General features: G+C 49.4%; 1 protein-coding gene across 2 annotated transcripts in view; it reads left to right on the top strand.

Moving 5' to 3' along the window:
• The window catches only part of SLC6A11 (solute carrier family 6 member 11), a 115,407-nt gene that overhangs the window by 57,748 nt on the left and 31,672 nt on the right, over window positions 1-25,987 (top strand). For both annotated transcript variants that reach the window (XM_031470889.2, XM_031470888.2), the window contains exon 7: window positions 24,250-24,353. In XM_031470889.2, the coding sequence (XP_031326749.1) occupies window positions 24,250-24,353 (104 nt within the window). The remainder of the gene's footprint in view (window positions 1-24,249; window positions 24,354-25,987) is intronic.

Raw genomic sequence — 25,987 nt, 5'->3', positions numbered from 1 at the left:
TTTGATTCCTATTCTCCTGTCATTGGTAATATGGCCTTGAGCAAAGCTCCCCACCTGACCTGGGGCCCAGTCGCCTCTTTCCTAGAATGGGGACCCCAGATTGTACTTGTCTGCCCCATCAGATGGCTGTGAAGTTCAAGTATGATGACTCAGTCCATGGAGGACTGTTCTTTTCCTTTTATTGTTATGTATTTATTTTAACGTGCATTAGGAAAAAATCCAGATATCAGCCACATCAGAATACACACACATGCAGAGCTGATCCTTCAACAGCACACGTTTGAACCATGCAGGTCTATTTATACCTGGATTTTTTTTCCATTAAATTCTGCAGTACAAGACACCGTGTGGTTGGTTGAGTCCCAGGATGTGGAATTCTGGATGCAGGGAGCCGACAATGGGACTTGAGCATCTACAGATTTTGGTATCCATGGCGGGTCCTGGAACCAATCTCTGGAAGATACTAAAATCCGCAGATCCTCAAGTCCCTTACTGTCGGACCTCCGTATCCACAGGACCTGCATCTGTGGATTCTGCCAACCGCAGATCATGTAGTATTTTCTGCATGTGGTTGGTGGAATCCACAGATGTGGAACCCGTGGATACAGAGGGCTGACGGTATACACACTCACACATACACATGACAGCCCTCCCCACAACCACATGGATACATACTCTGAAGGGTAATTGGGCAAGAACTTTGAAAACCAGACATGCGCAGAGGCTGCCACCCAGAACATCACTTATACATGTGCACTAGGAGGCGTGCACATAGGTTTGCTAAAAAGAAAAAAAAAAGTTTATCATAGGAAATATTGGAAATAAATATCCATCAAATCATACATGTGTATATGATTTAAAAAACAAAACAAGTTTAATTTAAGGATAGTGTTAAATAAATATTAAAACAAACATGGACATGGCAAAAATAGTGCACGTGGAAGGTGGCTGGCTGAAGTTGGGGACACCGCCGGGGCTGGAGGAACATCTGGGTGGTGGTAGGACTTGCCATAGCCACATGCTCCCCCTCCACACCAGAGGCCAGCTCTCAGCAGCTGGAGAAAGCTGGAAATGTTCTATCAGGAGGTTAGTAAAAGGCGTGGTCTTAAATCTCTTGGTAGTGTTTTCCTTTTAAGCAATTCCAGATTTTTTTTTTTCTGAGTAATTATCCTGACTTAGTTTCCTGTGTGCACTTCAAATCGCAGCAAGGGGGAAAGTTCCCAGAAAGTGTCACTAGGCCTAGTAGTTCGGCTGCTCTGGGAGAGTGAGCACCCTTGTCTCTTGGGGAGGGTCTAGGAGATGCAATGCCAGGCCTCCTGGGGCTATCAGGAACTTGAGGGTTGATTCTGGAGCCACATAGATGGAGAGCTGGGAGTGAGAGGTGATGGGGGACAGAGAGCCCCAGGGAGGTCGGAGGGCAGCTCAGAGCGTGAGCTTCAGGACGTATTCAGATCTCCGGCCTCTGAGCCTCATTGGTCCCCTGGGCTGCTCCATCCAGCCCCTGGGGATGAAGGTGGTGTCTGGTGGACTGAGGGCTGGCAGGGGGTGAAATGCGCACCTCCCTGGTCTGCAGACTCCATGAGGATGGGGATCCCTATGTCCTGTACCACTCATCTGTCACCAGAGCCCAACAAAGCTGCCCCTTGGTTCATTCCAAATGCTCACTGCATGCGTCCATGTGCCAGACACGCAGTGTGTAGAATGAGTGAGACCCTCTTCCCTGCAAGGGGCCCACAGTCTGGTGGAAGAGGGCAGAGCACCTCTCCTCGCCCGAGTTCCTCTCCCTATGAGAAGAGGGGAGAGAGATGGGCGAGATCACAGCTTCTCGTCCTTCCTTCCAGTCTGTTGAGAAGAACGTGGCGGCTTGTTCCTGATAATGGTCCTTGTGCCAAAGCCAGTGAACGATTCAACCTTTTATGCATCCAAGCGGATGTGAAGCAGCTGCACTCTTGCCCTCCCTTTCGTGTCTTGCCTTCCCAGGGGCTTACTTGCTGGGGGTCTCGGGGGTGCTGGGAGCTGCTGCTGCAGGCGTTAGACAGAACCCCCACGTCCCCTCGTCTCTCCTGCAGCCTGAGATACAGGCCCTGTCCGCGTGCTCCAGGGGTAGCCGGGGGGCTGCACGTTACCGTCAGAGCTTCCCTTCTCTGAAGACGCGTTTGGGGGTTCAGAGGCCTGGGGTGGTGCCTGTGCAGGTCACCACGGGGAGGGGAGGCAATGACCAACAGGAGAAGATGGTCCTCAGGGGCCTTCACACACACTGGACACTTCTCCCCGCATCCCAGCCAGGGTGGTGAGAAACTCAGATGCAGCCCTGCGGCCTCTCCAGGATCTTGGATCTCCATTAACTCCAGATCCTGGCCGCTCCCCTCCCCTGCTGCTTACAAGGGGCTTAGACACGCCTATCTGATGTGCCATTTGCATTTACAAAGGGACAAAAGGGGCCTGACTGGTGCAAAGCTCTGGACCCCATCTCCCCCAGCGCTTTCTACAAGGGGAAATCCCCTTTGAGGGGCCCTCCTGGCGCCTCTGGGCTTGTGTGGCAGGGATTCCACACCCCCCCCCCCCCCGCAAGACGAAGTATTGAGCTGGAGGGCCTGGTGGGTGTGTTCACAGGGGCCAGTGAGGCAGGAGCGAAAGCTCCAGAAAGTGAGTAAAGAGCTCGGTGGTGGGAGCCTGGGAGCCGAAGACACCTTCCTCACGGGAAAACTTGAAGTCGTTTTCAGGTCTAAAGGGCTGTGCCTCCTGCTGTTGTCGTTTCTAGGGGACCATGGTGGGGAGCTCCCTCTGGACATCCTGCCCACCTTTGGTTTCCCCGTGACACATGGAGTGTCCCGGACTTGGTCGTTCTGTGTCACTGCCCTCCACTCTCTGTGCTGTAAGCTCCGTGAGGGCGAAGGACTGATCTGCTACATTCACCCTTAGATCTCCAGCCCTGAATGGTGCCTGCTGCACAGTAGGGCCTCAGTGCATAGTTTTTGAAGGAATGAATGAGGGGCAGTTCCTGACAGAGCCTGTGTAACCTTGCTCTCTGGTGACACCACACACACTGCAGCTGAGGGTGTGTTCTCCAGAGACAGGGGTTTTCAGTGCAGTGGAATCTGGTGTTGAGGGAAGGCAGTTTGGGTCACTACTGCCCTTGAGCATCTGCCCCTCTGCCTCCCTGGGCTCAGGGCTGTCACCTGAACACCTGGGTAGCGCCCGGAAATGCCAGCGCACTTCTGGTTTTTAGTTTGGGTGCCTGGCCAGGGCCTGCCACATAGCGGGGCATCAGGAACTCGGCCGTGCTCCCCTTCTTGCCTCCAGGCCACCGGCACTAGGCAGGACGGGTCCAGGCCCCACAGCCTAAGGGGAAGGCCTTGAACGCAGAGCCGAGCACCTTTATTGTAGGCCCAGTAAGTTCAGTTTCTCATCAAGCACTTGAAGCGACCCCGCACCCCGTCTTTGTCCCCCGGCCATTTGCGTTCCGTGGTCTGTCACAACCTTCTAAACATCTGTCTGTCTTCACTGTCAGCCCTGTGCTCTCTCTGAATTGTGAAGTGCTTCCACTGCATTTCCCCCGCTCACAGTTTTTATTTTCTACCTTTTCGGTCGTTGAGGGGTGCAGGGGCTCTTGCAGGAGACCACATTTTCCCTGCCCCAGATTCCTGCCACTCCTGCTCTGCACTGGGTTTCTAGTGTGTGTTCTCAGAGCAAAACAGAAAGACCTGTCTCAGATCCAAGTCGCGGGGCCTGCTTTCTCAGGGCGTGTGCAAGTCCCCTGCGGAGCCTGCAGCCAAGGTGTCCAGATCCTGGGGATGGGGCACCAGGATGCCCAAACAGCAGGAGCCCTCAGAGCACCGGATCTCTCTCCCTCCCCACCCCACAGGAGGACAAGTCAGGGAAAAGCAGACCCCTGGGTTAAAACCCTACCTGATGAGCCTCATGGGCGTGACCGTGGAACTGCTGCCACCTGGTGGCAGTGTACTCTGATTCCAGGCAAGGACCCAAGGGAAAATGGGCCTCTTGGCTGTTGGATGGTCAAACCAAAACTGACAAAACTGACATCAATTTAGAGATATTGGATATGTTTTTGAAAAGACTGCAAACCTCACTGACATGGGGGCCACTCCTGGGAATGGAACACCCCCCAAGGTTTCTTTTTGGTGTATTTGATCCTGAGGGAGGGTCACTGCTCCCCCATGCTGGTTTATTGTCCACTCAGGACCAGGCAGAGGGCTGCAGAATCAGATCACACACTGTTCTTGCCTTCAACGAGATGGCAATCTCTCAGGAAGGACACACAATAAAAACCAGTGATGAGAGTGGGGAAGGGGTGCGTGGGGGTTGGAAGTCACCTGACATAGGTGTGCTCCTTCCAGTCATAGGTAAACTTCTCCAGAGTTAGAGATGTGTGGCCGACCTGGCATCATGTGCTGTTACAGGTAGTGAATGTTTGTTCTTTTCCTTACTGTTTGAAATTCCTCAAGAGGTGCCTGCCAGTGGAATCAGAATGCCTATACACAACATTGAGATTCTGTGCATTGCTAGGCACCCACTGAATTCTTCCAGCCGCAGAGGTGAAGTTTTGTGCTTTTGAGTTTTCAGCAGTTTTAGCAGTACCTTACTAATCTGCAGTTTTGGTGGTCGGAGAGCTGCTCAGTTACCCATAAGAGCAGTGATACTGGTTGTCATTTCTTGACAGCTGAGTCTATACCAGACCCCGTGCTTAACAAACTTGTCATTTAATTTATCCAATTATGGCAGGAGGACCACTTTTTTTTTTTTTTTTTTTTTTTTTTACCAGTCTCTCAGTCATGACCAGAAGCAGAAGTCTGACTTTCCTGCTTACAACCTCCAGCAGCTTCCCCTCGCACTGGGATTAAAATTCAGACTACACACATGGCCAAGACTGAGGAGTCCTCCATGGCCTCGCCCCATATCCCACATGGCCCTGGGTATCCCAGGCCCTCTGTCCGGACCACTGTTCCATCAGATGGTCCCATGGCCACCTCCCTCTCACCCCCCAGGTCTCCACTCCAAAGTCACTTCTGATCAGCTGAGTTCAAACCTCCCCACTAAAACCCTGTGACTTTTACCAAGCCCCTGTTTTACTTTATTCATAGGAGTAATGGTTGTCTGAACAATCTCACGTGTTCATTTGTTGAAGCCTCCCTGTTTGTTTCCCTGGGTTAGAATGTCCGCTCCATATAAGCAAAGAACCTGTTTGTGTTGTCCGCTGTGGACTCCCTGGCACCTCGCACAGAGCCTGACGCATGCTAGGCTCCCAGTCAATACTAGGATGAGTGGATAGGTGGGCAGGTGGGTGAGTGGATGGACAGATGGATGGATGGGTGGATGGATGGATGGGTGAGTGGATGGGTGAGTGGATGGATGGATGGATGGGTGAGTGGATGGGTGAGTGGATGGATGGATGGATGGATGGGTGAGTGGATGGGTGGATGGATGGATGGATGGATGGGTGAGTGGATGGACGGATGGATGGGTGAGTGGATGGACGGATGGATGGATGGGTGAGTGGATGGATGGATGGATGGATGGATGGGTGAGTGGATGGATGGATGGATGGGTGAATGGATGGATGGATGGATGGGTGAGTGGAAGGGTGGATGGGTAGATGAGTAGATGGACAGGTAGGTGGATAGATGGTTGGATGGGTGTATGGATGGGTGGGTGGATGTAATGGATGGGTGGATGGGTAGATGGGTAGACAGACAGGTAGGTGGATGGATGGATGGATAGGTGGATACCATATGGTGGTTTAGATAAAGGCCTGCAAACAGTCAGAAGAGAACACAGTTATTTCCAATTGCATGTCCCAGAGAAGGCTTTATAAAATAGGTAGCCTTTGATTTGATCCTTAAAGGGTGGGAAAGGGGAAGCTATTTGAAGGTAAGCAAATTCTGCATCTATGGAGGAAATGGTAAGTAGTTCAGTGAGGCTACAGGGTAGGTTTGTGACAGGGAATCATAAGAAATAAGAAATAAGATTGAGACAGCAGACTGAGGCCCCCTCATTGGAAACGTCAGGTGTTATGCCTAAAGAGTTTAAGACTTCATCCAGTGGTCTGTAGGGAGTTGTTAAGTGTTTCTGGGCAAGAGGTTGACTGGCACAAACAAAGCTGTAACTACAGAAGATTACAAAGACGAGATGCTCAGCAGAGCTTGGCGGCTGGCAGAGAGTTTCACAGTGAAACAGCTGCATTTGAATGCCTGCCTCTGACTCACCCGCTGTGTGACCTTGAGCAGGTGACTCACTTTCTCTTGAGACTCGGTTTCCTCTCTCATAAGGTTCTAGAGATCAGAGTCCAGCCTTCACTGCCTCGTGCCCCCTTGTAGATCGGTAAGGTTAGATGAAACAGCATGTGTAAACTTCTCCAGGTGCATAGAAAGAGAAAATAGAGTAAGTTTGGCAGTGAAGAGGGAAGAAGTGGAGACACAGATCAAATGGCCTTGATTTGGGGGAGGGGGAGAGGCTTTGCTGTGTCGTGGGACCTATGAGAAGCGGCCCTCCAGCTGTGCTGTGCCAGGTTTACGGGTAGACGTGGCTGGAGTTAGTGCCCTCGTGTGAGTCTGTGGCTGCTTGCAGAAGCCCAAGGGCACTGCAGAGGAAAGAGACAAAGATGTCAGCAAACATTCAGGGTGCACCTGCTGTGTGCGAGACCTGCCCATGCAGGAGGAGTTCGAGGGATGAATCAGGTGGTGGTTTTGCCCTTGAGGGTTTGCAGTCTCTTAGGGAAGAGGGATGTCACCAGGAGCGGCCGCAGCTGGGCCGTGGAAAGGGAGGCCTCCGGCTGTACCAACACGGGAGAGGAGCATCTGCGAGCCTGTCTCCAGGGACTCTTAGGCCATGTTTTTAGAATTCCAGCCTTATGTTTATTCACCCAGCAAGTAGTATTGAGCACCTGCTGTGTGCCAGGCATTGTGCTAAGTCTTTGCTTTTTAAGTGAATCAACAGAAATGTGCAAAGTATCCACTCTTGCCAGACATTCGGTGGATTCTAGGAGTGGGGAGGGACAGGGTGGATGAGTCATATATACTAGGACAGGAGTTTTTTCATTGGGGGAGGGTCTTTGGCACCCCCTTCCCAAAGTTAGACATAAAATTTTGTGCATTAAACATGTTCTATTTCAATTAATAAGCTTTTAAAAAAGCAGTTTTAGCTTTACAGAAAAATTGAGGAGAAAATACAGAGTTCCCATTACACCTCCTCTCTCCCAACCTCTCCCCAGCGGTCCACATTTTCCCTGCTTTTAACATCCTGTATTGCTGTGGTACATTTGTTACAACTGATGAGATGGTAGTAACACGTTATTATTAACTAAATAAGACCATCGTTTACATTAGGGTTCACTCTTTGTGTTGTGCGTTCTGTGGGTTTTGACAGATGCATAACGTCATATATCCACCATTACGATGTCAAACAGGATAGTTTCACTGCCTTAAAATAGCTCCACCTGTTCATGTCCTTCTCCCCCAAGCCCCTGGCGAACACTGAGCTTTTTACTGTCTCCATAGTTTTGCCTTTTCCAGAATGCCACACGTTATGCAGCCTTTTCAGAGTGGCTTCTTTCACTTAGTAATGTGCATTTAAGGTTCCTGCATGTCTTTTTTTGTGTTGTGATAGTTCTTTTCTTTTTATCCCTGAATAATAATTCTGTTGTCTGGATGGACCCCAGTTTGTTTATCCTTTGACCTGTGGATGGACATCTTGGGTACTTCATGTTTGGTCATTGTGAATAAAGCTACCTCAGATATTTGCAAGCAGTTATTTATTTAACCATATTTTTCTTAGAAAGAGTGTGTCCACCCCCAACAGAGATCCTTGTTTCTGAGCTTTGAACCAAAGTTGTAGGTATAGGGTGGGGGTCCCAGCAGACTGCTTAGATTTGAGTCATGGCTCATCTGCTGTGTAACCTCAGGTGCATTACTTAGCTTCTCTGTGCCTTGCATTCCTCATCTGTAGAAAGGGTTGTTGTGAGGATTAAATGAGATAATGCTCACTCGTTATGTGCATAGCATTATGTCCAGCACATAGTAAATGCTCAGTAAATGTTAGCTGTTATTTTCTTTACGAGATGAATATGCCCTTAACTTTATTCTCTTGGTGAGAACTTCAGGCATTTTTATGGCTCTGCGTAGTATGAACTGATTTAACCCATCCTGTTTTCACAGAGCATGCTTTTAAAAGCCTCTAGAGAAGAGATGTGGCAGAGAGGGCACAGATATTAATGTGAGCTACTATGCTAGCTGTCACTGCACATGTGAGCAGAGCTAAGTGACATTTCAAGACAACTGTCTAAAACCTCACAGCTCAAAGTGTGGTCCCAGAGCAGCAGCAGCCTTATTTGGGGCTTGTGAGAAATGCAGAGTCTCAGGTCCCATCCCAAGTCAGAGTCTGCGGTTCAGCAGTGCCCCCCTCACTGGCTTCATACCATGGAAGTCCAGGGAGCACTGGTCTGAGAGCATTCAGGCAGGCTGAGACCTGTGCGACATCACCAAGGGCCGTGGCCAGGGGAGGCACTAAGGTGAGCAAGGACACCCTCCTGGGTGTGAGAGCCACCCACCTGCCCTCGCCCGTGCTCCAGGGCAGAGGGAGGGAGGGAGAGCTCACTCCAGGGATTCCGACGCCCGTCTCTCGTGGGACCGTTTGGAAATGTAATGGATCCGTTCAGGGATTGCCCACCCTCTAGAACGACACCATCCAGGAGAGTAGCCACAAGCCACTTCTAACCATTTAAATTAAAAGTAATGAAATTAAATAAAAGGTAAACTTCAGTCCCTTTGTTTCACACATCAGATTTCAGGCACTCAATCGCCACGTGCGGCTGGGGCCTCCCATGCGGGGCAGAGCAGACAGAGAACTTTCTATGCTTGCAGAACATCCTATCGGACATGTGTGCTCTAGAGGGAAAAAGCCCCAGGAATCAGAAGAGTCTGTGGGAACTCAAAGTCAAATTTCACTGGGTGCAAAGTGACCCCTGACTGTCTGAATGCCTGCTGTCAGCCCTGGCAGTTTCTTTCCTCTACCCCTTAGGGGCCTGGTTATTTCCAGAAGAGTTCAAAGAGTGCCCATTGAAGAATCAGGATAGGGACTGTGGCCACAGCTGTCCTAGGCAGAGGGGACTTCACTGGAGGTCCACCCAGTGAGGTGCGAGGAGGCTCCCTAGTGCAGTGGGGAGACCAAAGATGCAGGTGCCCTGTTAGTCAGAGTGGCTGTTAACCAGCTTTGTCCTCTTTCCAAGCAAGAAAATACCATAGGATGCAAATTTCCCTCCTAATTCCACACTCCCCCTTCCTGGGTCTCTTTCCACCACTTTTATAATTCTGCTTTGTTACTGTCTAGAGTTGATACTTACTTGGATTTTACAGCGTGTTTACCAGTGTCTTTGCTCCCTATTATTTTCACTCCTTTCTACTGGATTAAATTTCCTTCTTGCTGAAGTACATCCTTTGGTAGTTCTTTCAGGAAAGGCCTATGGGAACTATGTTCTATTAGTTCATGTCTGAAAAGATATCACCCTGGAATGACATTTCAGCTGGGTATGCAATTCTAGGGTGGTAATTTTAAACTGTTAGTTTAAACTTGGGTGTCCATGTTGCAGGAGCAGTGTGTGATCACACCCATACTTGACACCTCCGCATTGAGTCCCGGGCTGAGGAACAGAGTTTTCTGATACATCACTCACTATAGGACAACCCTTTTCTGGCTCCTAGCTTTTCACAGTAAACCCACCCGGCTTCTGGTCATGCCCAGGACCTGATATCTTTTCTTCCATGTAATTTTTTATTTATTTTTTTTTTAAATTGAAGTTTGGTTGATGTACAACGTTATATAAGTTACAGGTGTACAATATAGTGATCCACAATTTTTAAAGGCTGTACTCCACTTAAGTTATTGTGAAATATTGGCTATGTTTATTCCACGTTGTACAATATATCCTTGTAGCTTATTTCATGCGTGATAGTTTGTAACTCTTAATCCCCTACTCCTGTGTTTCCCCTTCCTCTTTTTCCCTTTCCCCACTGGTAACCACTAGTTTTTTCTCTATCTGTGAGTCTGTTTCTTTTTTGTTATATTCACTAGTTTGTTGTGTTTTTTAGACTCCATATATAAGTGATGTCATGCAGTATTTGTCTTTCTCTGTCTGACTTATTTCACTTAGCATAATATCCTCCAGGTCCATCCGTGTTGCTGCAAATGGTTAACATTTCATTCTTTTTATGGCTTAGTAGTATTCCTTTGTGTATATTTACCACAGCTTCTTTATCCCTTCATCTGTTGTTGGACACTTAGTTTGCTTCTGTATCTTGGCTATTATAAATAATGCTGCTATGAACATTGTGGTGCGTATGTCTTTTCAAATTAGTGTTTTCATTTTTTTCAGATTTATACCCAGGAGTGGAATTGCTGGGTTATTTGGTAGTTCTATTTTTAGTTTTTTGAGAAACCTCCATACTGCTTTCCACAGTGGCTACACTAATTTACATTCCCATCCACAGTGTATAAGGGTTCCCTTTTCTCCACATCCTTGCTGACATTAATTTGTGGTCTTTTTAATGCTAACCATTCTGACAGGTGTGAGGTGTTACCTCATTGTAGTTTTGATTTGCCTTTCCCTGATAATTAGTGATGTGGAATATCTTTTCATGTGCCTGTTTGCCATCCTTCCTCTTTGGAAAAACACCTATTCAGTTCTTCTGCCCATTTTTTGATCAGGTTGTTTGTTCTTTTGATGTTGAGTTGTATGAGCTGTGAGTGGGATATTAACCCTTTATCGGTCATATCATTTGCAAATATGTTCTCCCTTTCTGTAGGTTGTCTTTTTATTTTGTCAATGATTTCCTTTGCTGTGCAAAAACTTTGAAGTTCAACTAGGTCCCATTTGTTTATTTCTGCTTTTATTTCTTTGCTTTAGGAGACAAATCCAAAGAAATATGGCTATGACTTATGTCAAAGAGTATCCTGCCTGTGTTTTTTTCTAGAAGTTTTATGGTTTCTCATCTTACATTTAGGTCTTTAATCCATTTTGAGTTTATTTTTGTCTATGGTGCTAGAGAATGTACTAATTTCACTATTTTACAGGTAGCTGTCTAGTTTTCCCAGCACCACTTATTGAAGAGACTGTCTTTCCTCCACTTCATTCTTGTCAGGGCCTGAAATCTTAACTCTATCCTCGGGAAGGAATTTAAATCCCAGCCCCTTGGGCACCTGTCTACTTGGATAGCCCCGTGGGTTGCTGGGTTTATTCCTTCTCATCTTTCAGCTTTGACTTTTCTCATTTCTGGCATCTGAAAGAATTTTCCATCCTTCTTTCCAGCCAGGCTATGAGTTTTAAACATCTATTATAGTTCATAATTTTTTGTTTTCTGTATCTCGCATAAAAATATGTTTGACCCTTGGATTTGCCTCTCTTCATCTGCTGGTCTTGAACATGACGTTCTGAATGTCCAAGCAGTAAATTAATATTAAAGGAAGTAGCCTTGAGTCATTTGAGCTTAATTCAACATCTCAGTTTTATTTATAAAGTCATCTGTTTGTGGTGATGCTTTCATATTTCATACTATCCACGATTACATTTTCTGACACTAAATTTGTTTCTCGCACACAGAGTAAAATCATACTCATCAAAGTATTTGACAGAAAGCTCCAGGGGGCCCATTTGTTTGCTGTTTTAACAAGTTTAAGAGTCAGTTTCTAGATTCACCTTCTTTTGTGGTTGAGTTGCTGAGTCCCAGAGACAAGACGTGCCTGACCTATGGCCACAGCTTGGGGAGAATTGGATGAGATGGAAATTCCGGTTGAAACATGTTATCTTTCCATCCTTTGAGTTTGTTTCCCCAACTATGAAATCAAGAAGTCAGACCGGATGTAGAGTGAGGTCCTGACTCACTAGCCTTGTGACCTTGAGCCGGTTACGTAACCTTTCTGGGCTGCCGTCTTATTAAGTCCTAACCTCTCCACCTCAAGTGACTGTTGAGAGCATCCAGCCGGCTGAGCTGTACTTCGGAGCTCCGAGCACACAAGGCTGCTGAGAGGCATCCGCCGTTCTTGCCTTGAACATGCCGGGACTGCCTCCTGAGATGCCTCCTTGGTGAGGAAGGAATGCAGTGGCTCTGATGCTTCCTGACCCAGCACAGATGGGAATAAGGAGGGCAAGGCTTTCCTTGGTCTGTAAGCAGCAAGGTGACGGGGCTTTGATTCCTCTGAGTTTGCTGGGGATTGTGACTTTGGATGCTGAAGACTCACTAGTGTGTGAATCTCACGTTCTGCTTCCCTCACTTCTCGTGTGCAGACAGGCGCTGGAAAGACCCACAGGGCACGTGCTGATCCCTGTGTCACATTCACAGAGACGGCGGATTAGCGCCCAGAGATGTCCCACTGTCAGAGGCGAGTGGCACTGCTCCTTTGTTATAAGCGCCTCCGTCCTTACCTTTCCCACCCTCTCCTGCCCCCAGGAGGCAGTGTTGCCTAGTGTGAAGCTCCCAGGCTCAGAATCGAGGAACCTGGCTCCCCATCGCTGACCTTGAAGAGTCATTGTCCCTCGTTGTGCTGAGTTCCTTTGCCGTAAAATGAGGGCATGAGGTAAAAGCAGTGGTTTTCATTCTCCCCACTCTCAGTAGCCCTCGACTTTTCCTTCTCCGCATATGACCCACGCTCCTGGGCTATTTCATGCTGACAGGAAGTTCCTCTTAGCAGCTGTATGTGTCTGGTTAATAAAAGGTACCAGAGCCCACGACTTATTCTTTAAAATATCTTCTGTGAAAGTGAGGTCCAGAGAGAGATGATGATTTATCTATGGTCATGTGAATGTTTTTATGTTACAAATCACCCACATGTCTCCAAGGTTATAGACGATAATAGCATTAAGAGTTTTCAAGGCCATGTGAGTCAGTCAGGGGAGGAGGTTGGATGAATGTCATTCTAAGCAAGTGTGTGGTTAACATCCTTGCGGGGGTAATCCAAACTTCGCATGATCACCACTCAAGACTACCCTTCCAGAACACGGACAACATCTCCTTCAACTGTACCTCCCCCTTGGTGGCTTCCATGCCCAGCACGTAGTACGTGCTCACTTAACGCTTGCTGTAGCATGCTGTCATTATCCCAGCGCCATGCTCCTACCCGGGCCGGGGGCACCATGATACTTGATTCTGTCCCGAAATAGGTGACAGACTAGAGAAGATGCAAAGGGAGGAAGAAGGTAAAAGTTCCCTAAGCAAGACAGATGAGGAAAGCAAATGACAGACATGGGCTTCTTAGCAAATGCCTCAGAGACAGAACATAACGTGAATCTGTGAAATCGTGCAGAGGATGGGGTGGGGGGTGTGCGGTTATCCACCTCTGTGCCTCCCTGTTCACCACTCCTGCTCCTCTCTTGACCCCTGGAAGGTTGTTCCACCTCAGCCAGAAGGGAATCGGGGCAGACAGTGAGGTTTAAGCCCTGCTCAGGTAAATCCATGAGTTGCATTTGGGTGACTTAAAGAATTCAGATGTGTTTTTAATTATTGAGGGGAGGTCAAGGAGACCTGTGAATCCCAGAAAACTCCTAGGTTTTCAGGCTGGGGACTGAACGCTGAATTTGGCTTCTGACTGTCACCTGGGTAGGGCAGGGATTCGCTCAGCTGATCCCCACTGACGAGCTCATGAGGCGTTGGTCACAGAGCACATATCTTCTCCCAGACGCATCCCCAGGAAGTGTGTCCCTCCCTCTTGGCAGACATGACCCACCTTCCCAGGGAGCTGCTAGTACTACCTACCCCGGGTCCTGCCATCGACAGTTTCCCTTGTTGGCTTCATCACAACCTTTCCAGGACATGTCTTCATCCATCCAGCCATTTAACGTTTTTGGGATACACTTCAAAGTAAAATGCAGACATTGGCGCGTTTCGCCCCCTGAACACTTCAACGTTCATGTCGTGATTTATTTTTAAACTGGCCATTGCTCAAGCAGATGCCCGGGATGTCACTGAGGGAGGCATGAGGAATGAGGACAGTCTCTCTGTCTGGTGGCTTTGCCCAGAGCAGAGGCCCTGTCCCGCAGCATCTTTTGGGAGGGAGTGTGTGGCAGCCTGTCTTGTCTCCTGCTGGTCCCCACGCGAGGTTAGCCATCCCTCCTGCTCTCTCACCCTCCATAACCTTGCGTGGTCAGGAAGACGGTCTCATGGCTAGCAGGTGGGGGCAGCCTGCCGGGCTGCGAAGGTCGTGCACTCATCCAGTCTCCGAGCCTGCTTCTGTCCCCTTCTTGGCCTCTCTGGGCTTACTGCTCTGTTAGTCATACTCCCAAGGATCCAGTGTCATTTAAGGTTGTCACCTCTCCGTTCAGGTGAGCAGAGGAGAGGAGAGGTGTGTGGAGCAGATGGCTGCGTGACCGCGAAGGTTGGCGAGGACGCGGGCGGTGGAGGGAGGACAGTGTATGGGTGGGCGGGTCCCCGGACGTCAGGCACCAGATCCACTGGGACATGGGCCTGTGAGGAGCTGGTCACACTGGGCGCTCTCCTCTTGGTTGAGATGGTGGGAGTCTGTTGGGAAGACTGAAGGGAGGACTTTGGGCTCAGCAGATCTGGGTTTGGGTCTTCCACCTACCAGCCAGCTGATCGTGGACCACTTCTGTAGCCTCTCTGGGCCTCTGTGTCCTCGTCTGTAAGTGAAACAACAGTGGCACGTAGCTCGAGCTGTGGCAAGAACTGGATGAGGTTAATGGTCAGCTTTGTAAGCCCCCAGCAGAGCGTGAGTCAGGGAGGGTCTGGGGGCCTGGTTTTCTGGGGCTGAGATGATTAAGAGAACGTTGTTTTTTTTTTAGGAGCAAAGGGCGTCTTTGCATTCTCAGCCAGTGCTCATGCGGGCAGCTGTGGAGGCTCATGTGGAGGTGGCAGGTTTCCCCTCTGCTCTCAGGGCGATGGCCCCAGGGAGACGGAGACGCCCTGAGGCCTGCAGAGCTCCACTCCCTGGGTTTGTCTGTGGGCCTGGGAGAGGAAGGAGGTGTTGGGGCAGTTCCAAGCCTTTACAAGGGGCCTGGGCGTCCTGCTCAGTGTGAGGCATTCATACCAGGTAGGGAGGAAGCGGGGCTCTAGGACCAGCTGCTGAATGGGCCGAGAAGAGCTGACTTTTCTTCTGCTTCCCTTCCTGGGACACACCTCCTCAGCCCCGAGACCCTTCAAAGATGCTCCTCAAGCCTGAAGTCGTGAGCCGTCTGTGGCCCCTCAGCCCCTCCCGCCAGATGAACATGTACCGTGAGCTGGGTGCCAGCGCGTGCTCTGCACGCATCACCTCATGTCTCCAGGGCAGCTTGGAGCTGCTGTCATCCCCACTGTACCCACAAAGAGACCTCCTTGAAGTCACCCCGCAGAGCCGGCCCTCAGCCAGATCTGCCTGATCCTTTGTGACCCAGGGACGTGCTTGGCTGACTTCTTCTCCTGCGTACACTTGCTGGATTGCAGGCTTCTGAGCAGAGGAAGGCGCTCTTAGTTATCTCTGTATCGGCCATACCTGGCTGGTGTATCATGCTTAGAAAATGAGGTTGAGGGAATTGACCCACTGACCATCAAGTTTCTTACCAGAAGAAAACCTCAGGGGTCTCCTGCCCTAACTTCCAATGCAATGCAAGAATCGTCACTCCATCCCCAAGTCTGCTTGGTTACTTCTAGCAACCGGGAGCTCACCCCAGGGCTGGGTCTCTCAGGGAGGAAGCTCTTCCCTGTTGACTGAGACTGACCCACAGGCACCATGGGTCCCCTCTGGGAGGCTGCTGGGGCAGGAATTTGAGCGCGTTCCCTTTCACTGTCAGAATTCTATTGCACATGGAATTGAGTGGCCTCTTCTTGCATCCACCCTGTGGCTACCAATGGCACTTTCCCACTTCCAGCCAAAGATACAGTGACGAATGAAATACCAGTTCTGTGAATCCGTGGGGTCTGGGGAGGAGTGTTCCATCCCCCCTCTCAGACCATCGCTCTCAGATTTCAGCTCATTTACCATCTCTGACTGGTGGTGGACTTCTTGCACCACAGCTGGGGGCAAAAGAACTCTGTGATTGATTAGCAATGTCTGCCTGGGCAGGAATATGGATGGGATGTGCATGCGGCATATTTGTCATCTCATTGCATCCCGGTTTCCTTATTTTATAGACTGGAAACAGGCCAGAAGAAAAGAAGGAACTTTAGGGAGAACACACAGGAATTTTCAGGACAACCTGGGATCACAATCAGTGTCCTGACCCTCTGAGTCTAGCACATTCTCCACTTGGCCTGGTAGCTAGGACTCTGCACAGGTCTTGAGTTCTCCCTACCTGTGTACTGGCGACTGAGCTGTGTGGCATTCAACATTTTGGGGGGGGGGTGCCAAGCATGTGCTGGACAAGGTGTGAAGTGCTGGGGTGCCTTAGTTAAAGAGCAGACCGAACTCCGCGCTCTCCTGGCACTTCTGTTCTGGCTGGGGAGACAGACAAGGAGCAGTGAAGGTGGTGATGTGAGTAAATGTACTGCCTTCTCTGCCTGGGCAGACGCAGAGGAGGCTGCCTCCACCAAATGTGGCTGCTTCCTCTTCCATTTTCCTTCCGAGGGAGCCCAGGCCCCTGCTGTAGGCTGGGATATACGCCACTGCGTGGCTCTCCCAGGGCCAGGAGCCTCCTGGTGTGCCCTTTCTGTCCCTGGCCTTCTGCCTCTGAGCCAGCTCCATGGTCCTTAGAGGAGAGAAGTGGTTATGGCGGGAGATGGCAAGGTTTCATCCCAGCACTGGCTCGGATGACACCAGAGAAGCACCAGCTTGGGGCTCAGTTTGGCCTAGAAGACCCTGGCACCTGGGTTCTGCAGCCCCACCATTGATGCCAGTCAGACTCCCTGGCCCCAGTGGTCCTCCCGGGGGTAGGTAGGCCTGCTGCTCAAGGGGCATTTAGTAACACATGGAGGCGTAATTCTGGTTTCCTCTATGACGGGGGCACCTCTGGCACTTAGAGAGTAGGACCCGATGATGCTGAGCCACCTGCAACGCACAGGACCCTCCTGCACAATTGGTGTCTTATCCCAAAGGCCAGCAGCATCCTCTTAGAGGAACACTGTTGGGGGAAGAACTTGTCCTAAAGTGCAGCCTCCGCAGCTGTGTGGACAGTCCCAGGAACAGCTCAGGACTAAGAACACGCCGTCTTTGGCCTTGCCCAGACCCTCCATTGCAACGAACCTCCTCTGTTTAGCCCTTTGATAAAATGAGGTTCACTTGTCTCCTGCGATGGGTTAAGATGCAGGCCTGCATGGCCCCAGGAGTCTACCACATAAGGCATGGAGGTCACTGCCATTGGCCCAGTGTCAGTAGCTGCTCGTCTACTCTCTCCACGCTGTGTGACCAGGACACAGCTGTCCAGCCTCTGGGCAGAGACCCAGCACAGTGACTCTGCTCCCTGCTCCACATTGAGGGCCACTAGGGTCAGCCTACCCACCCAGGCTCCCCCCGCGGAACTGAACGGCTCCTCACTGCCCATGGAGCAACCCTTCAGCCCGGTGACACTTCACTGGCAGGGCCTCTGGCCGGGCTGAGTCGGCCCCCAGGGCTGGCTGCCGGGGGAAGGGCTTGGCACCAGAGCCAGAGGCTGCAGAATGTATTTCCAGTGGGGCTTCCAGGCCAAGAGCTTCTGCCCCTTCCCCTACTGTTCCTGCTGCCCGCCTGCCCAGCACATTAGCATTTAAATGTATCCAGAATCATCTCCCCCAAAGCCCTCCCCCAACACTGAGTCCGCTGGGGAGGGAGTGTTTGAACCCTCCTCCCTCCTGGACTCCCTTCCCTCATAATGGCCATACTGTATTCATCCCTGTCTGTATGTGGCATTAGCCGAGAGGAGGAGAGAGGGTGCCTAGCAACCCGGAGGGGCTGAGAAAGAGGTGGGAAGGAAGTGATTTTCATGTAATTATTCACTTCTACAAAAGCCGCTGTCAGGTACACACTGGAAACACAGCTATTGTATTATTCTCCTAACCTACTTTTAATCTTTTGAGAATATTTACCAATATAAAAGGCCAAAAGAAAGAGTTTAATTCTGCCGTTTTCTGCTGGGCCATATAAGTTACGTTTCTGCCTCAGTGGAAGACTCTGCTTACAAAAATAGTGTTGTGCGTGTGTGTTTGTGTGTCTGTGTGTGGCTGGCTGGCTGAAAAGAAAATGTTAAAGAAAGAAAAGGCTGTGGGTCATGAGCCCAGGAGGGCCACCAAGCCCTGTCCTGGCTACTTGGATCTGAGAGCCACATGCCGCATGTGCCGCTGGGTCTGGCGGCATTTGCCTCTTCCTGGCGGGGCGCTGGATGGCGAGGAGCAGGAGAGCCATGCGATGGATGCTGGCTCCTTGTGTCCCTCCCTGTTGTGCCCTTGCTCACCACCCTGAGGGCAGGTGAATTACTTTAGTGATGGGCGGCTGCTGCATTTGGTACTGCTCAGAAGTTGGACGAATTCCCCCCATGGGGAGGGGGCTGGGATGGTGGAAGAGACTTGGGGGCTCGTTTTCACATGTACAGTGGAGTGGCGTTAGCCACCGAAAAAAAAATCAGAATAAAGGAGTCATACCAGGTGCCCTACTGCACACCAGGTATGTTGCATTCAGTGTGTCTTTCTTTTGGGAGCAAGGAAGTGAAGTGCCCGGGGTTGCACTGCAGGTAAGTGGAAGAGCAGGACTCCAGCCCAGGTCTACCTGACCCCGAAGCTCATGCCTTTTCCATTAAGCCCCAGTAAGGCTCAGAATCAGCCACTTGGGAAAAGCCATCTCGTTTAATTTAGTCCCCTGCGCGTGAGGCTTCAGTGCCTTTCCCCAGAGCAGGCAACGTTCCAGAGGCTCATTTGTCTCTAAACCCAAGGACTCCTCACACAGTGGCCAGTGTGCACATCTCTCCAGAGCTAAATGGACAGATGACTTCCCCTCTCTGGTGTTAGTTTTTTCATCCATGAAAGAGACATCATAACTGCACCGACCTCGGCAGTGAGTCTGATACTTGTAAAGCGTGTAGAGCAGCCCCTGGCGTGTCGTCGGTGCTTGTGGAGGTGAGCGGGCGTCCTGGTTGTCGGCATCACTAGCAGCACACAGCTCCTCTCACCGGCGCTTTCCTGGGAGGACAGCTTAATGCTCCGTTTGTCAGAGACACCACTCTGACTGTCTCTGAGCACCACTAACTCCAGGGCGCGGAACGGGCACGCTGGCCCACCTGCTGGCGCCAGCTTTGGTAACGGGAGGAGGCGCTGCCCTTCTGCTCTTATGGGCGGCTCTGTTCGCAGACATGAAAGCGCTCTGCTAGGGCAACTTCTGTCTGTAGCCCCTGCCGCTTTAGACCCTGTAGAAAACCACACCTGCAGCTCCAATTCCCTTTACGGAGGAGGGCCCTGGCCCCCGCTGCCCCGCCCCACTCTCTCGACATTTCCCCAGTCACTTGTCTCCACCAGTCACTGTGTTACAGCTCATCTGCTGTATGTATGGTCCATCCCTCCTGCTGGAACGTAAGCTCCCCGAGGGCAGCAGCCCCTGGAACTTCGCCTGGCACACAGTGGACACTCTGTGCTTGTTTATTGTCAGAGAAAAGGGAAAAGAGGCTTTTTTCTTCTCCTCCAGGTTTGTGAAGAGTGGTGTGTCCAGGGAAGGGATTACTGTTGACTAAGCGCCTGCCATTTGGCTGGGTTCCTGAGCACCTCCTTGGCGCTCTCCACGGGCTGCGCTCTGCGCTGAGTGTTTGTTTCACACACAGCATCTTCTGTGTGTGAGAGAAGGAGGGAGGTACTAGGCATGTATGCACAGCGGCCTTCTCTCCAGCCTCCCCAATTGGGGAAGCCTCTTCTCTCCAAAGGTGAGGAAAAACATTAAGCTGTTGCATCCAAAGTCCTAAGAGGTTAGACATTCTACACAAAAGGGCAAAGTGGGAATAGGGGGAGGGGGCACATGTGTTTCCACCCCACACACAGCTGTCTCTAACCTGGGCGTGATGACTCCCACCCAGGACAGTGAGCAGGTCGCAGGACATAGCACGATGCCTTGTACACTGTAAAGTGCCATCTGTGTGGCCTGGGGCAGCACGTACTAGGCATCCACCTTGACAGTGTAGCTCCTGAGCGTGGGTCGGGAGGAGTGTGTCCTTGTCCATCTGTCCATCCTTCTTTGCTTCTCCCGGCCAATACCATTGAGGACCTACTCCATGCCCGCTGTGCTGGGCCCTGCTGGTTCAGTTGGAAAGGCAACTTACACCCTGACCCATTGCTTTCTGCACCTACTGTGCGCCCAGGCTCATTGGAACCAGTTGCCCTGAAGGAGGGGAAGTAGCCCCAGCTAGAGGGCAGGACCCCCTCTCTTCCACAGGGGCTCTGCTCCCCGTTCCTATGCAAATCCGTCCTCCCAGCTTCTGAATGCAGACCGCCCCGGCCGCGCTGCCAGAACGCCCCCCATTCATTGCTGCAGAACATGGGGAGGGATCCGCTTCTCAGTGGCTGACCCAGCTTCCTTAGGGTTTGTTCTGTGGAGACTGTTTTCCCTTCAAATTGTGTTGAGAAATAGGAAGCCCTTTCTCCGCCGAGCTGCTCCCTTTGTCGCGTCCTGGGAGATGCTGGTCAGTGGGGCTCAGTTGCCTGGTCTTCCTTTCATGGAGGTGGGGTTGCCTTTGTCCTGTTGACCTCACAGCCACAGCGCTGTTTAAATCCCACCCCAGAGTCCAGGCCTCCCCAGCGCACCAGGAGGCCCCAGCTTTTCTCTTTACAACATGGAGCCAGAACGCCTTGGGTTCGAACCTGTCTCTGTCCCTTATTAGCTGTTGGATTTTCAATGGATTCGTCTCCTGTATCTAAAAATGCGGATGACAGTACTCCCTAGTGAGATGCTTGTGTCTATTATGAGGTTGTTCCATGGACACCTTGCATACACAGTAGGTTTTCAGCAAATGTTGACTCAGGAGTCCCACCTCCTGAGACGTCACCAAACTGGTAGAAGGTTCATGAATGTGCTGTTAGTCTGTTTTATTAGCTTCTTTTTGCCCCTCTATCAGAGCATTCCAATGGCCCCCATGATCTAGCTTGATGTTTGTGGAATTTCTTGTTGAAGAAGGAAGTCACCGTTGATGAATTAGACTTGGGATAATGCTGTGTGTTCACCACCCATCTCTTTTTTCCCTTCCTGAGTAAAATAGGAAGACTACATTTCCCAGACTTCCTTGCCTTGAGGTTGGGACCACGAGACTTGATCCTGGTCAGTGGTGTGTGGGCAGAAGTCATATAAGTAATTCCCAAGTCTGGCTCTTAAAAACTTTCCAAGCAAAGCTCCAGTTCTCTGTCCCTCTGCCTCCAAGGTTGTGCTACTTGGAGGCATCATAATAAGGTAGGAAGGCTTGAGTCACTGTCTTTGGGTGAAAAGAGCCCATTCACAACCTGTGATGGGCTTTGCATGGCTGAAAAGTAAACTTCCGTTGCGCTAAGCCATTGAGACTGGGGAAGCGGGGCAGTATTATTTAGTCCAGCATAACCTAGCAGGAATTATTTTAACAAATACAGAGGCTCCCTAGTGAGTTCATCTGTTCCTTCCCAGCCAGAGGTGTCGGGGAGGCTAACAGTTGGGGCCCTGTTTTATTTTCACAACCACAGGCATATTTAAAAACAGAGACACACATCAGGTATGCCTGGCTGCTAAGGATTCTAATGGTGCAGAGTCCACGTGAAGACATATCACACTTCATCGTGAGAGTTTTTCAAGAAATCTAATCCTGGAGGTTCTAGGCTCTGCATGCCCAATGAGCATGTGTCTCAGCAGAAAAGTCGAATCAACACTGGTTTTCCAAATGTAGAAAATAGAAAGGGCTAGTGGAGAAAGTTTTGGATGTGGAGTCAAGGAGAGGTTGTTACTAGTAAACTCCCGATGACTTGTAAGTCTGTGTCACTAGCCCAGACTACGGTATTTAGCCCTAGACTTTCCACCTGTCTCCTGAACAGCTCACTTGGATATCTTGTCTAGATTCTACTTATACCCGCTTCTCCCAAGTTACACCTCCAACCTCCCTTACAAAACGGGCTCATCCTCTAGTGTTGCACCCCAGCAAATCCCTCAATTCTGGGTATTCTTCTCTCACCTACAGTGAAACCCAATCTCCTTTAATCTGCCCTCTGAAAATTTCTTGAGATCAAGGAGACAAGATGGCAACAGAAAAAGTATATTTTTTTAAATTTCCCTCAGTCACCTCATCCAAACAGAGAAACTAGGATAGTAAAACCAAAAACCTATGGACAGTACCTTCAGTGTAAGTAGGTGGCTCCATGAACCACAAAATGTGAACAGGTAGGGTCAAAAGCCAGCAGCAGTAACATCTACATGGTATCAACTCTGTGGGATGAGATGAAGATGAAGGCAAAGGGAATTCAGGAGATGGAGAGGCAGGAAACCCAGAAATCTCTAACATGTATTCAGCCCTACAAGGAGAGGACTCTAGGAGTAGGAGGCCCGTGGATCTATCTGATGATGTCAGCCAAAACTAGGAGGGGTATGTGCCGGCTGCAAGGCACAGGTGAGTACAAGAGGACTGCGGGAAGTTCAGGCAGGAGTCTGGGAGCTGGACACTCTAGAGACTGACCAACTGAGGCTCTGTGTCAGAGAGGAACCTCACACTAAGGAGAAACCACTGGAAGCAGAATCCAAATGGAGCAGGACAAAGACACTAGAGGAAACAAAAAGAAGTTCTGGAAAAGAGTGGATGAGGGAAATGGAGAACAATAATTTCAGAAAGTACTGTCTACAAGGCCATAGTTTTAAAGACTTTCTGAGAATAACAGAAGAGGCAACCCTAGAACTGTGAGGCCAGAGAGTCTACCTGGATCACCTTCATTCCTGTATACAAGAAAACCCCCTTGTACGAGTACAAGACAATGCATTTCACTTGCCTGTGAGCAACAGAAAAGGATTGTGGTCAAATTTTATACGAAGCTATTGTAAGAAAAAAGATGCTATTAAACATTAGCATATGTGAAATTGTTAGACAAAAAGATTTGGAAAGAGAGCTGACAGGAAGGACAGCTTATGAAAGAAAAAAAGTGAAGAAAGAGTTTTTAAAGAATGCAAGAAAAAGTGATAGGTGTAGAAGACAGACAAAGAAGATCCAACATACAGACAAGTTCCCAAGGAAGAAATCCAAAATAATGGAAGAGAACACATACTGAAAACAACTTAGGATTTTTTGTCCTGAAATGAAAGAGTTGAATTTGCATCTTGAATAAGTGTATCACAAGCCTGGGAAAAAATAACCCAGAATAATCAACATTAAGATATGTTTTTATTAGAATAATATTAAAATTATTGGGCTTCAAAGAGAAAGCAGCATACCTATTGGACATTCAGACAAAGAGAGTAAATGCTTTCTAAGGGGAAACAAATCAGAATGACCTCAGACTGTTCTACAGCAGCACTTTGTTCCAGGAAACAGCTGAGCAACATCAGGATACTCGGGGAGAGAAAAAGAGAACTGAGGATTTTATGTGCAGCCAAACTGACTTTCAAGTACAGAAGCCACAGATCAACTATTAGGAACATGAAAGAACCCAGGAAATAAATTTTCCATAAGCCTTTCCAGAGAAATGTACTAGAGAACCAAGCTGACTGGAGAGTCATTGCATTCATTATTAACATGCATTATTAACACAAGGGCTGGGGGTGAGCATTAAATTTATAGTCACCTGTAGAACTCACACTGTTTAATGGCAAAGGGGGATAATATGATATAGACTGGTTGTATGTTCTGATAACACAGACATAGTACAAGTATTAAAAATTGGGAGAGAAGGGAGGGTGTGTATGGAAAGTAGAGTTAATTCACATAATGCCTTTAAGTGTTAACTGGAAACAAATGTAGTTTTAACCACAAAGAAGAAAAATCACTTGTTTTGGCTTCAGCAATCCTGCGAGGGAGGTTTAGTCCCCACTTTGCAGATGAGGAGACTAAGCCTCAGAGAGGTTAAGTAGCTTTTCCAAGGTCACACAGCTGGAGCAGAGTCCCACACACCTAGATTCTTGCTATTCGGTGAACTATTGTCCATAACCTCTAGAAAATCCTGGATTTAATTAAGGACATTTATATTTAATTAACCCAGGAATTGAACTTCTAAAAACTGCATTCCTGAGATGAGGACATTTGTCCCTTTGTGGAGTCTTTTTGGAGGCAGGGTGTGGGTGGGGGATTTCAGAGAACCGGGCCACCCCACCCACCCACTTGCTTTCCACCCACCTGACTTCTCTTTTTGCCAACCTTTTTGTGCCTTCCTACAGGTCTGGGTGGATGCTGGGACGCAGATCTTTTTCTCCTATGCCATCTGCCTGGGTTGTCTGACTGCTCTGGGGAGTTATAACAATTATAACAACAACTGCTACAGGTGAGCACTCCCCGGGCCCCACCAACTCTGCACCAGGCCCCTGGAGCCCTCCGTGCTGCCTGGCTTGCAGGGTCAGGAGATGAATGGGCTGTTTGTCGGCCTCTCCCTGCCCCGGGGTCAAAGAGCGGACCACCAGAGGACCTAGGAGAATAACAGATGTGAGGAGAGTGCATTCCCAGACGCAGAATGAATCCACTCCAGGGGATGTATTCAGATCTCCCTCCTCCTCTGTGCAACAGAGATCTACTCCAAGATGGATAAGTGATTGGCCCAAGGTCACACAGCTAGGAGGTGGCAAGGCTGGCACTTGAACCCAAGTCTTCCAACACTGAGGGCCTTGTTCTTCTGCATTCTGTTCAGGAATTTCCTTCCTGCTTCTTCTCACTTGACTGTAAATGCCTCTCCAGTTCCCCCTGGGGTGGCCTGTGCCCTGCTGCCCCTCTCCTGATGGGCCTCCCTCCCTGGCCTCCTGCAGCTGGCTGCACCCAGTGTGAGGCGGGGGTTCATGTAGGAAGACAAGACTGAGGCTGCCTGACTCTGGCTGCCTGGTCTCTCGTGCCTGCTGCCTGAGTTCTTCCCTGAGGCTGAGACCCATGGTCACCCAGCAGTGCATGGTGGGAGTGAACTCTGCACCCTGGTCTCTGGCCCTAGGCCAATGGCCTGTTTGCTGAGGTCTCTGCACCCCTGAACTCAGTGCCCGATCACAGTAGGTGGATATGCAGGGATGGCTGGACAGCACATCCCTTCCACAGAGTTCAAGAGCTCCTTATTTAGGTATAAACTTGCGGGATAATGGCGGTGAAGCCATCCCTGAACACAGATTAGTTGGAAAGAGAAAAGGTTCTTCAGCAATGATTCCAAGATAGGATAAGTATTTTGGTGGAAATAATCAAGACAGAGCCTCCTATCTCGCCCCATGTGTGAACCAGAGTCAGTGTTAGATTGACTGGAGAGGTAAAACATTTCTTAAAAGGGAGCCATTCTAAAATGAGAAGTAAAATATCGTTTTCATAATGAGAAAGAAGCAGAAAACATCAAAATAATTAAATCACAGAGGAAGAAAGTGACATGTTAGTTCACATACATTTTAGAACTTCTAAAATTTCTGGAAAGACATACAGGAAACTATTAAAAAGAGCTGCCTCTGAAGAGAGGAACTGAGATGTCGCAGATGGGGAGACAGGTTTTTGTCCACCTATAGCTGCCTGTACAGTGCAAATGTTTTGTTTTGTCTTGTCTTCACTCTTGCTTTTCTGATTTTTAAAAAAATCACATTAATACAAATATTATCTACATACCTTCTGTATTACATCTCCAAAGAAAACATTATGAAAATCATCTATAAAATTAAAGGGCCTGCAAACAAAATATAATATGATGCTCAAAAGGCTTGTATCCCTAACATGTAAAGAATACAAGCAGATCCATATGAAAAACACTGGAACACCAGTAGAAAAACCAGCAACATACTTTTAAAATAATGAGCTTGTTTTCCTCAACTAGCACATGAGCTGCGGTCTAAGAACAAACTGCATTCTATGCAGGTGAGAGTGCGCTGAGGGGGACGTGTCACTCTCTGCTGGTGGGATGGGAACCTGGACATCATAACCACATCACTCAGTTACTGTGTGAGT

This window comes from Camelus dromedarius, chromosome 17 (genome assembly GCF_036321535.1).
Source record: "Camelus dromedarius isolate mCamDro1 chromosome 17, mCamDro1.pat, whole genome shotgun sequence".
Classification (NCBI taxonomy): Eukaryota; Metazoa; Chordata; class Mammalia; order Artiodactyla; family Camelidae; genus Camelus; species Camelus dromedarius.
This window is presented reverse-complemented; position numbering and strand designations above follow the sequence as displayed.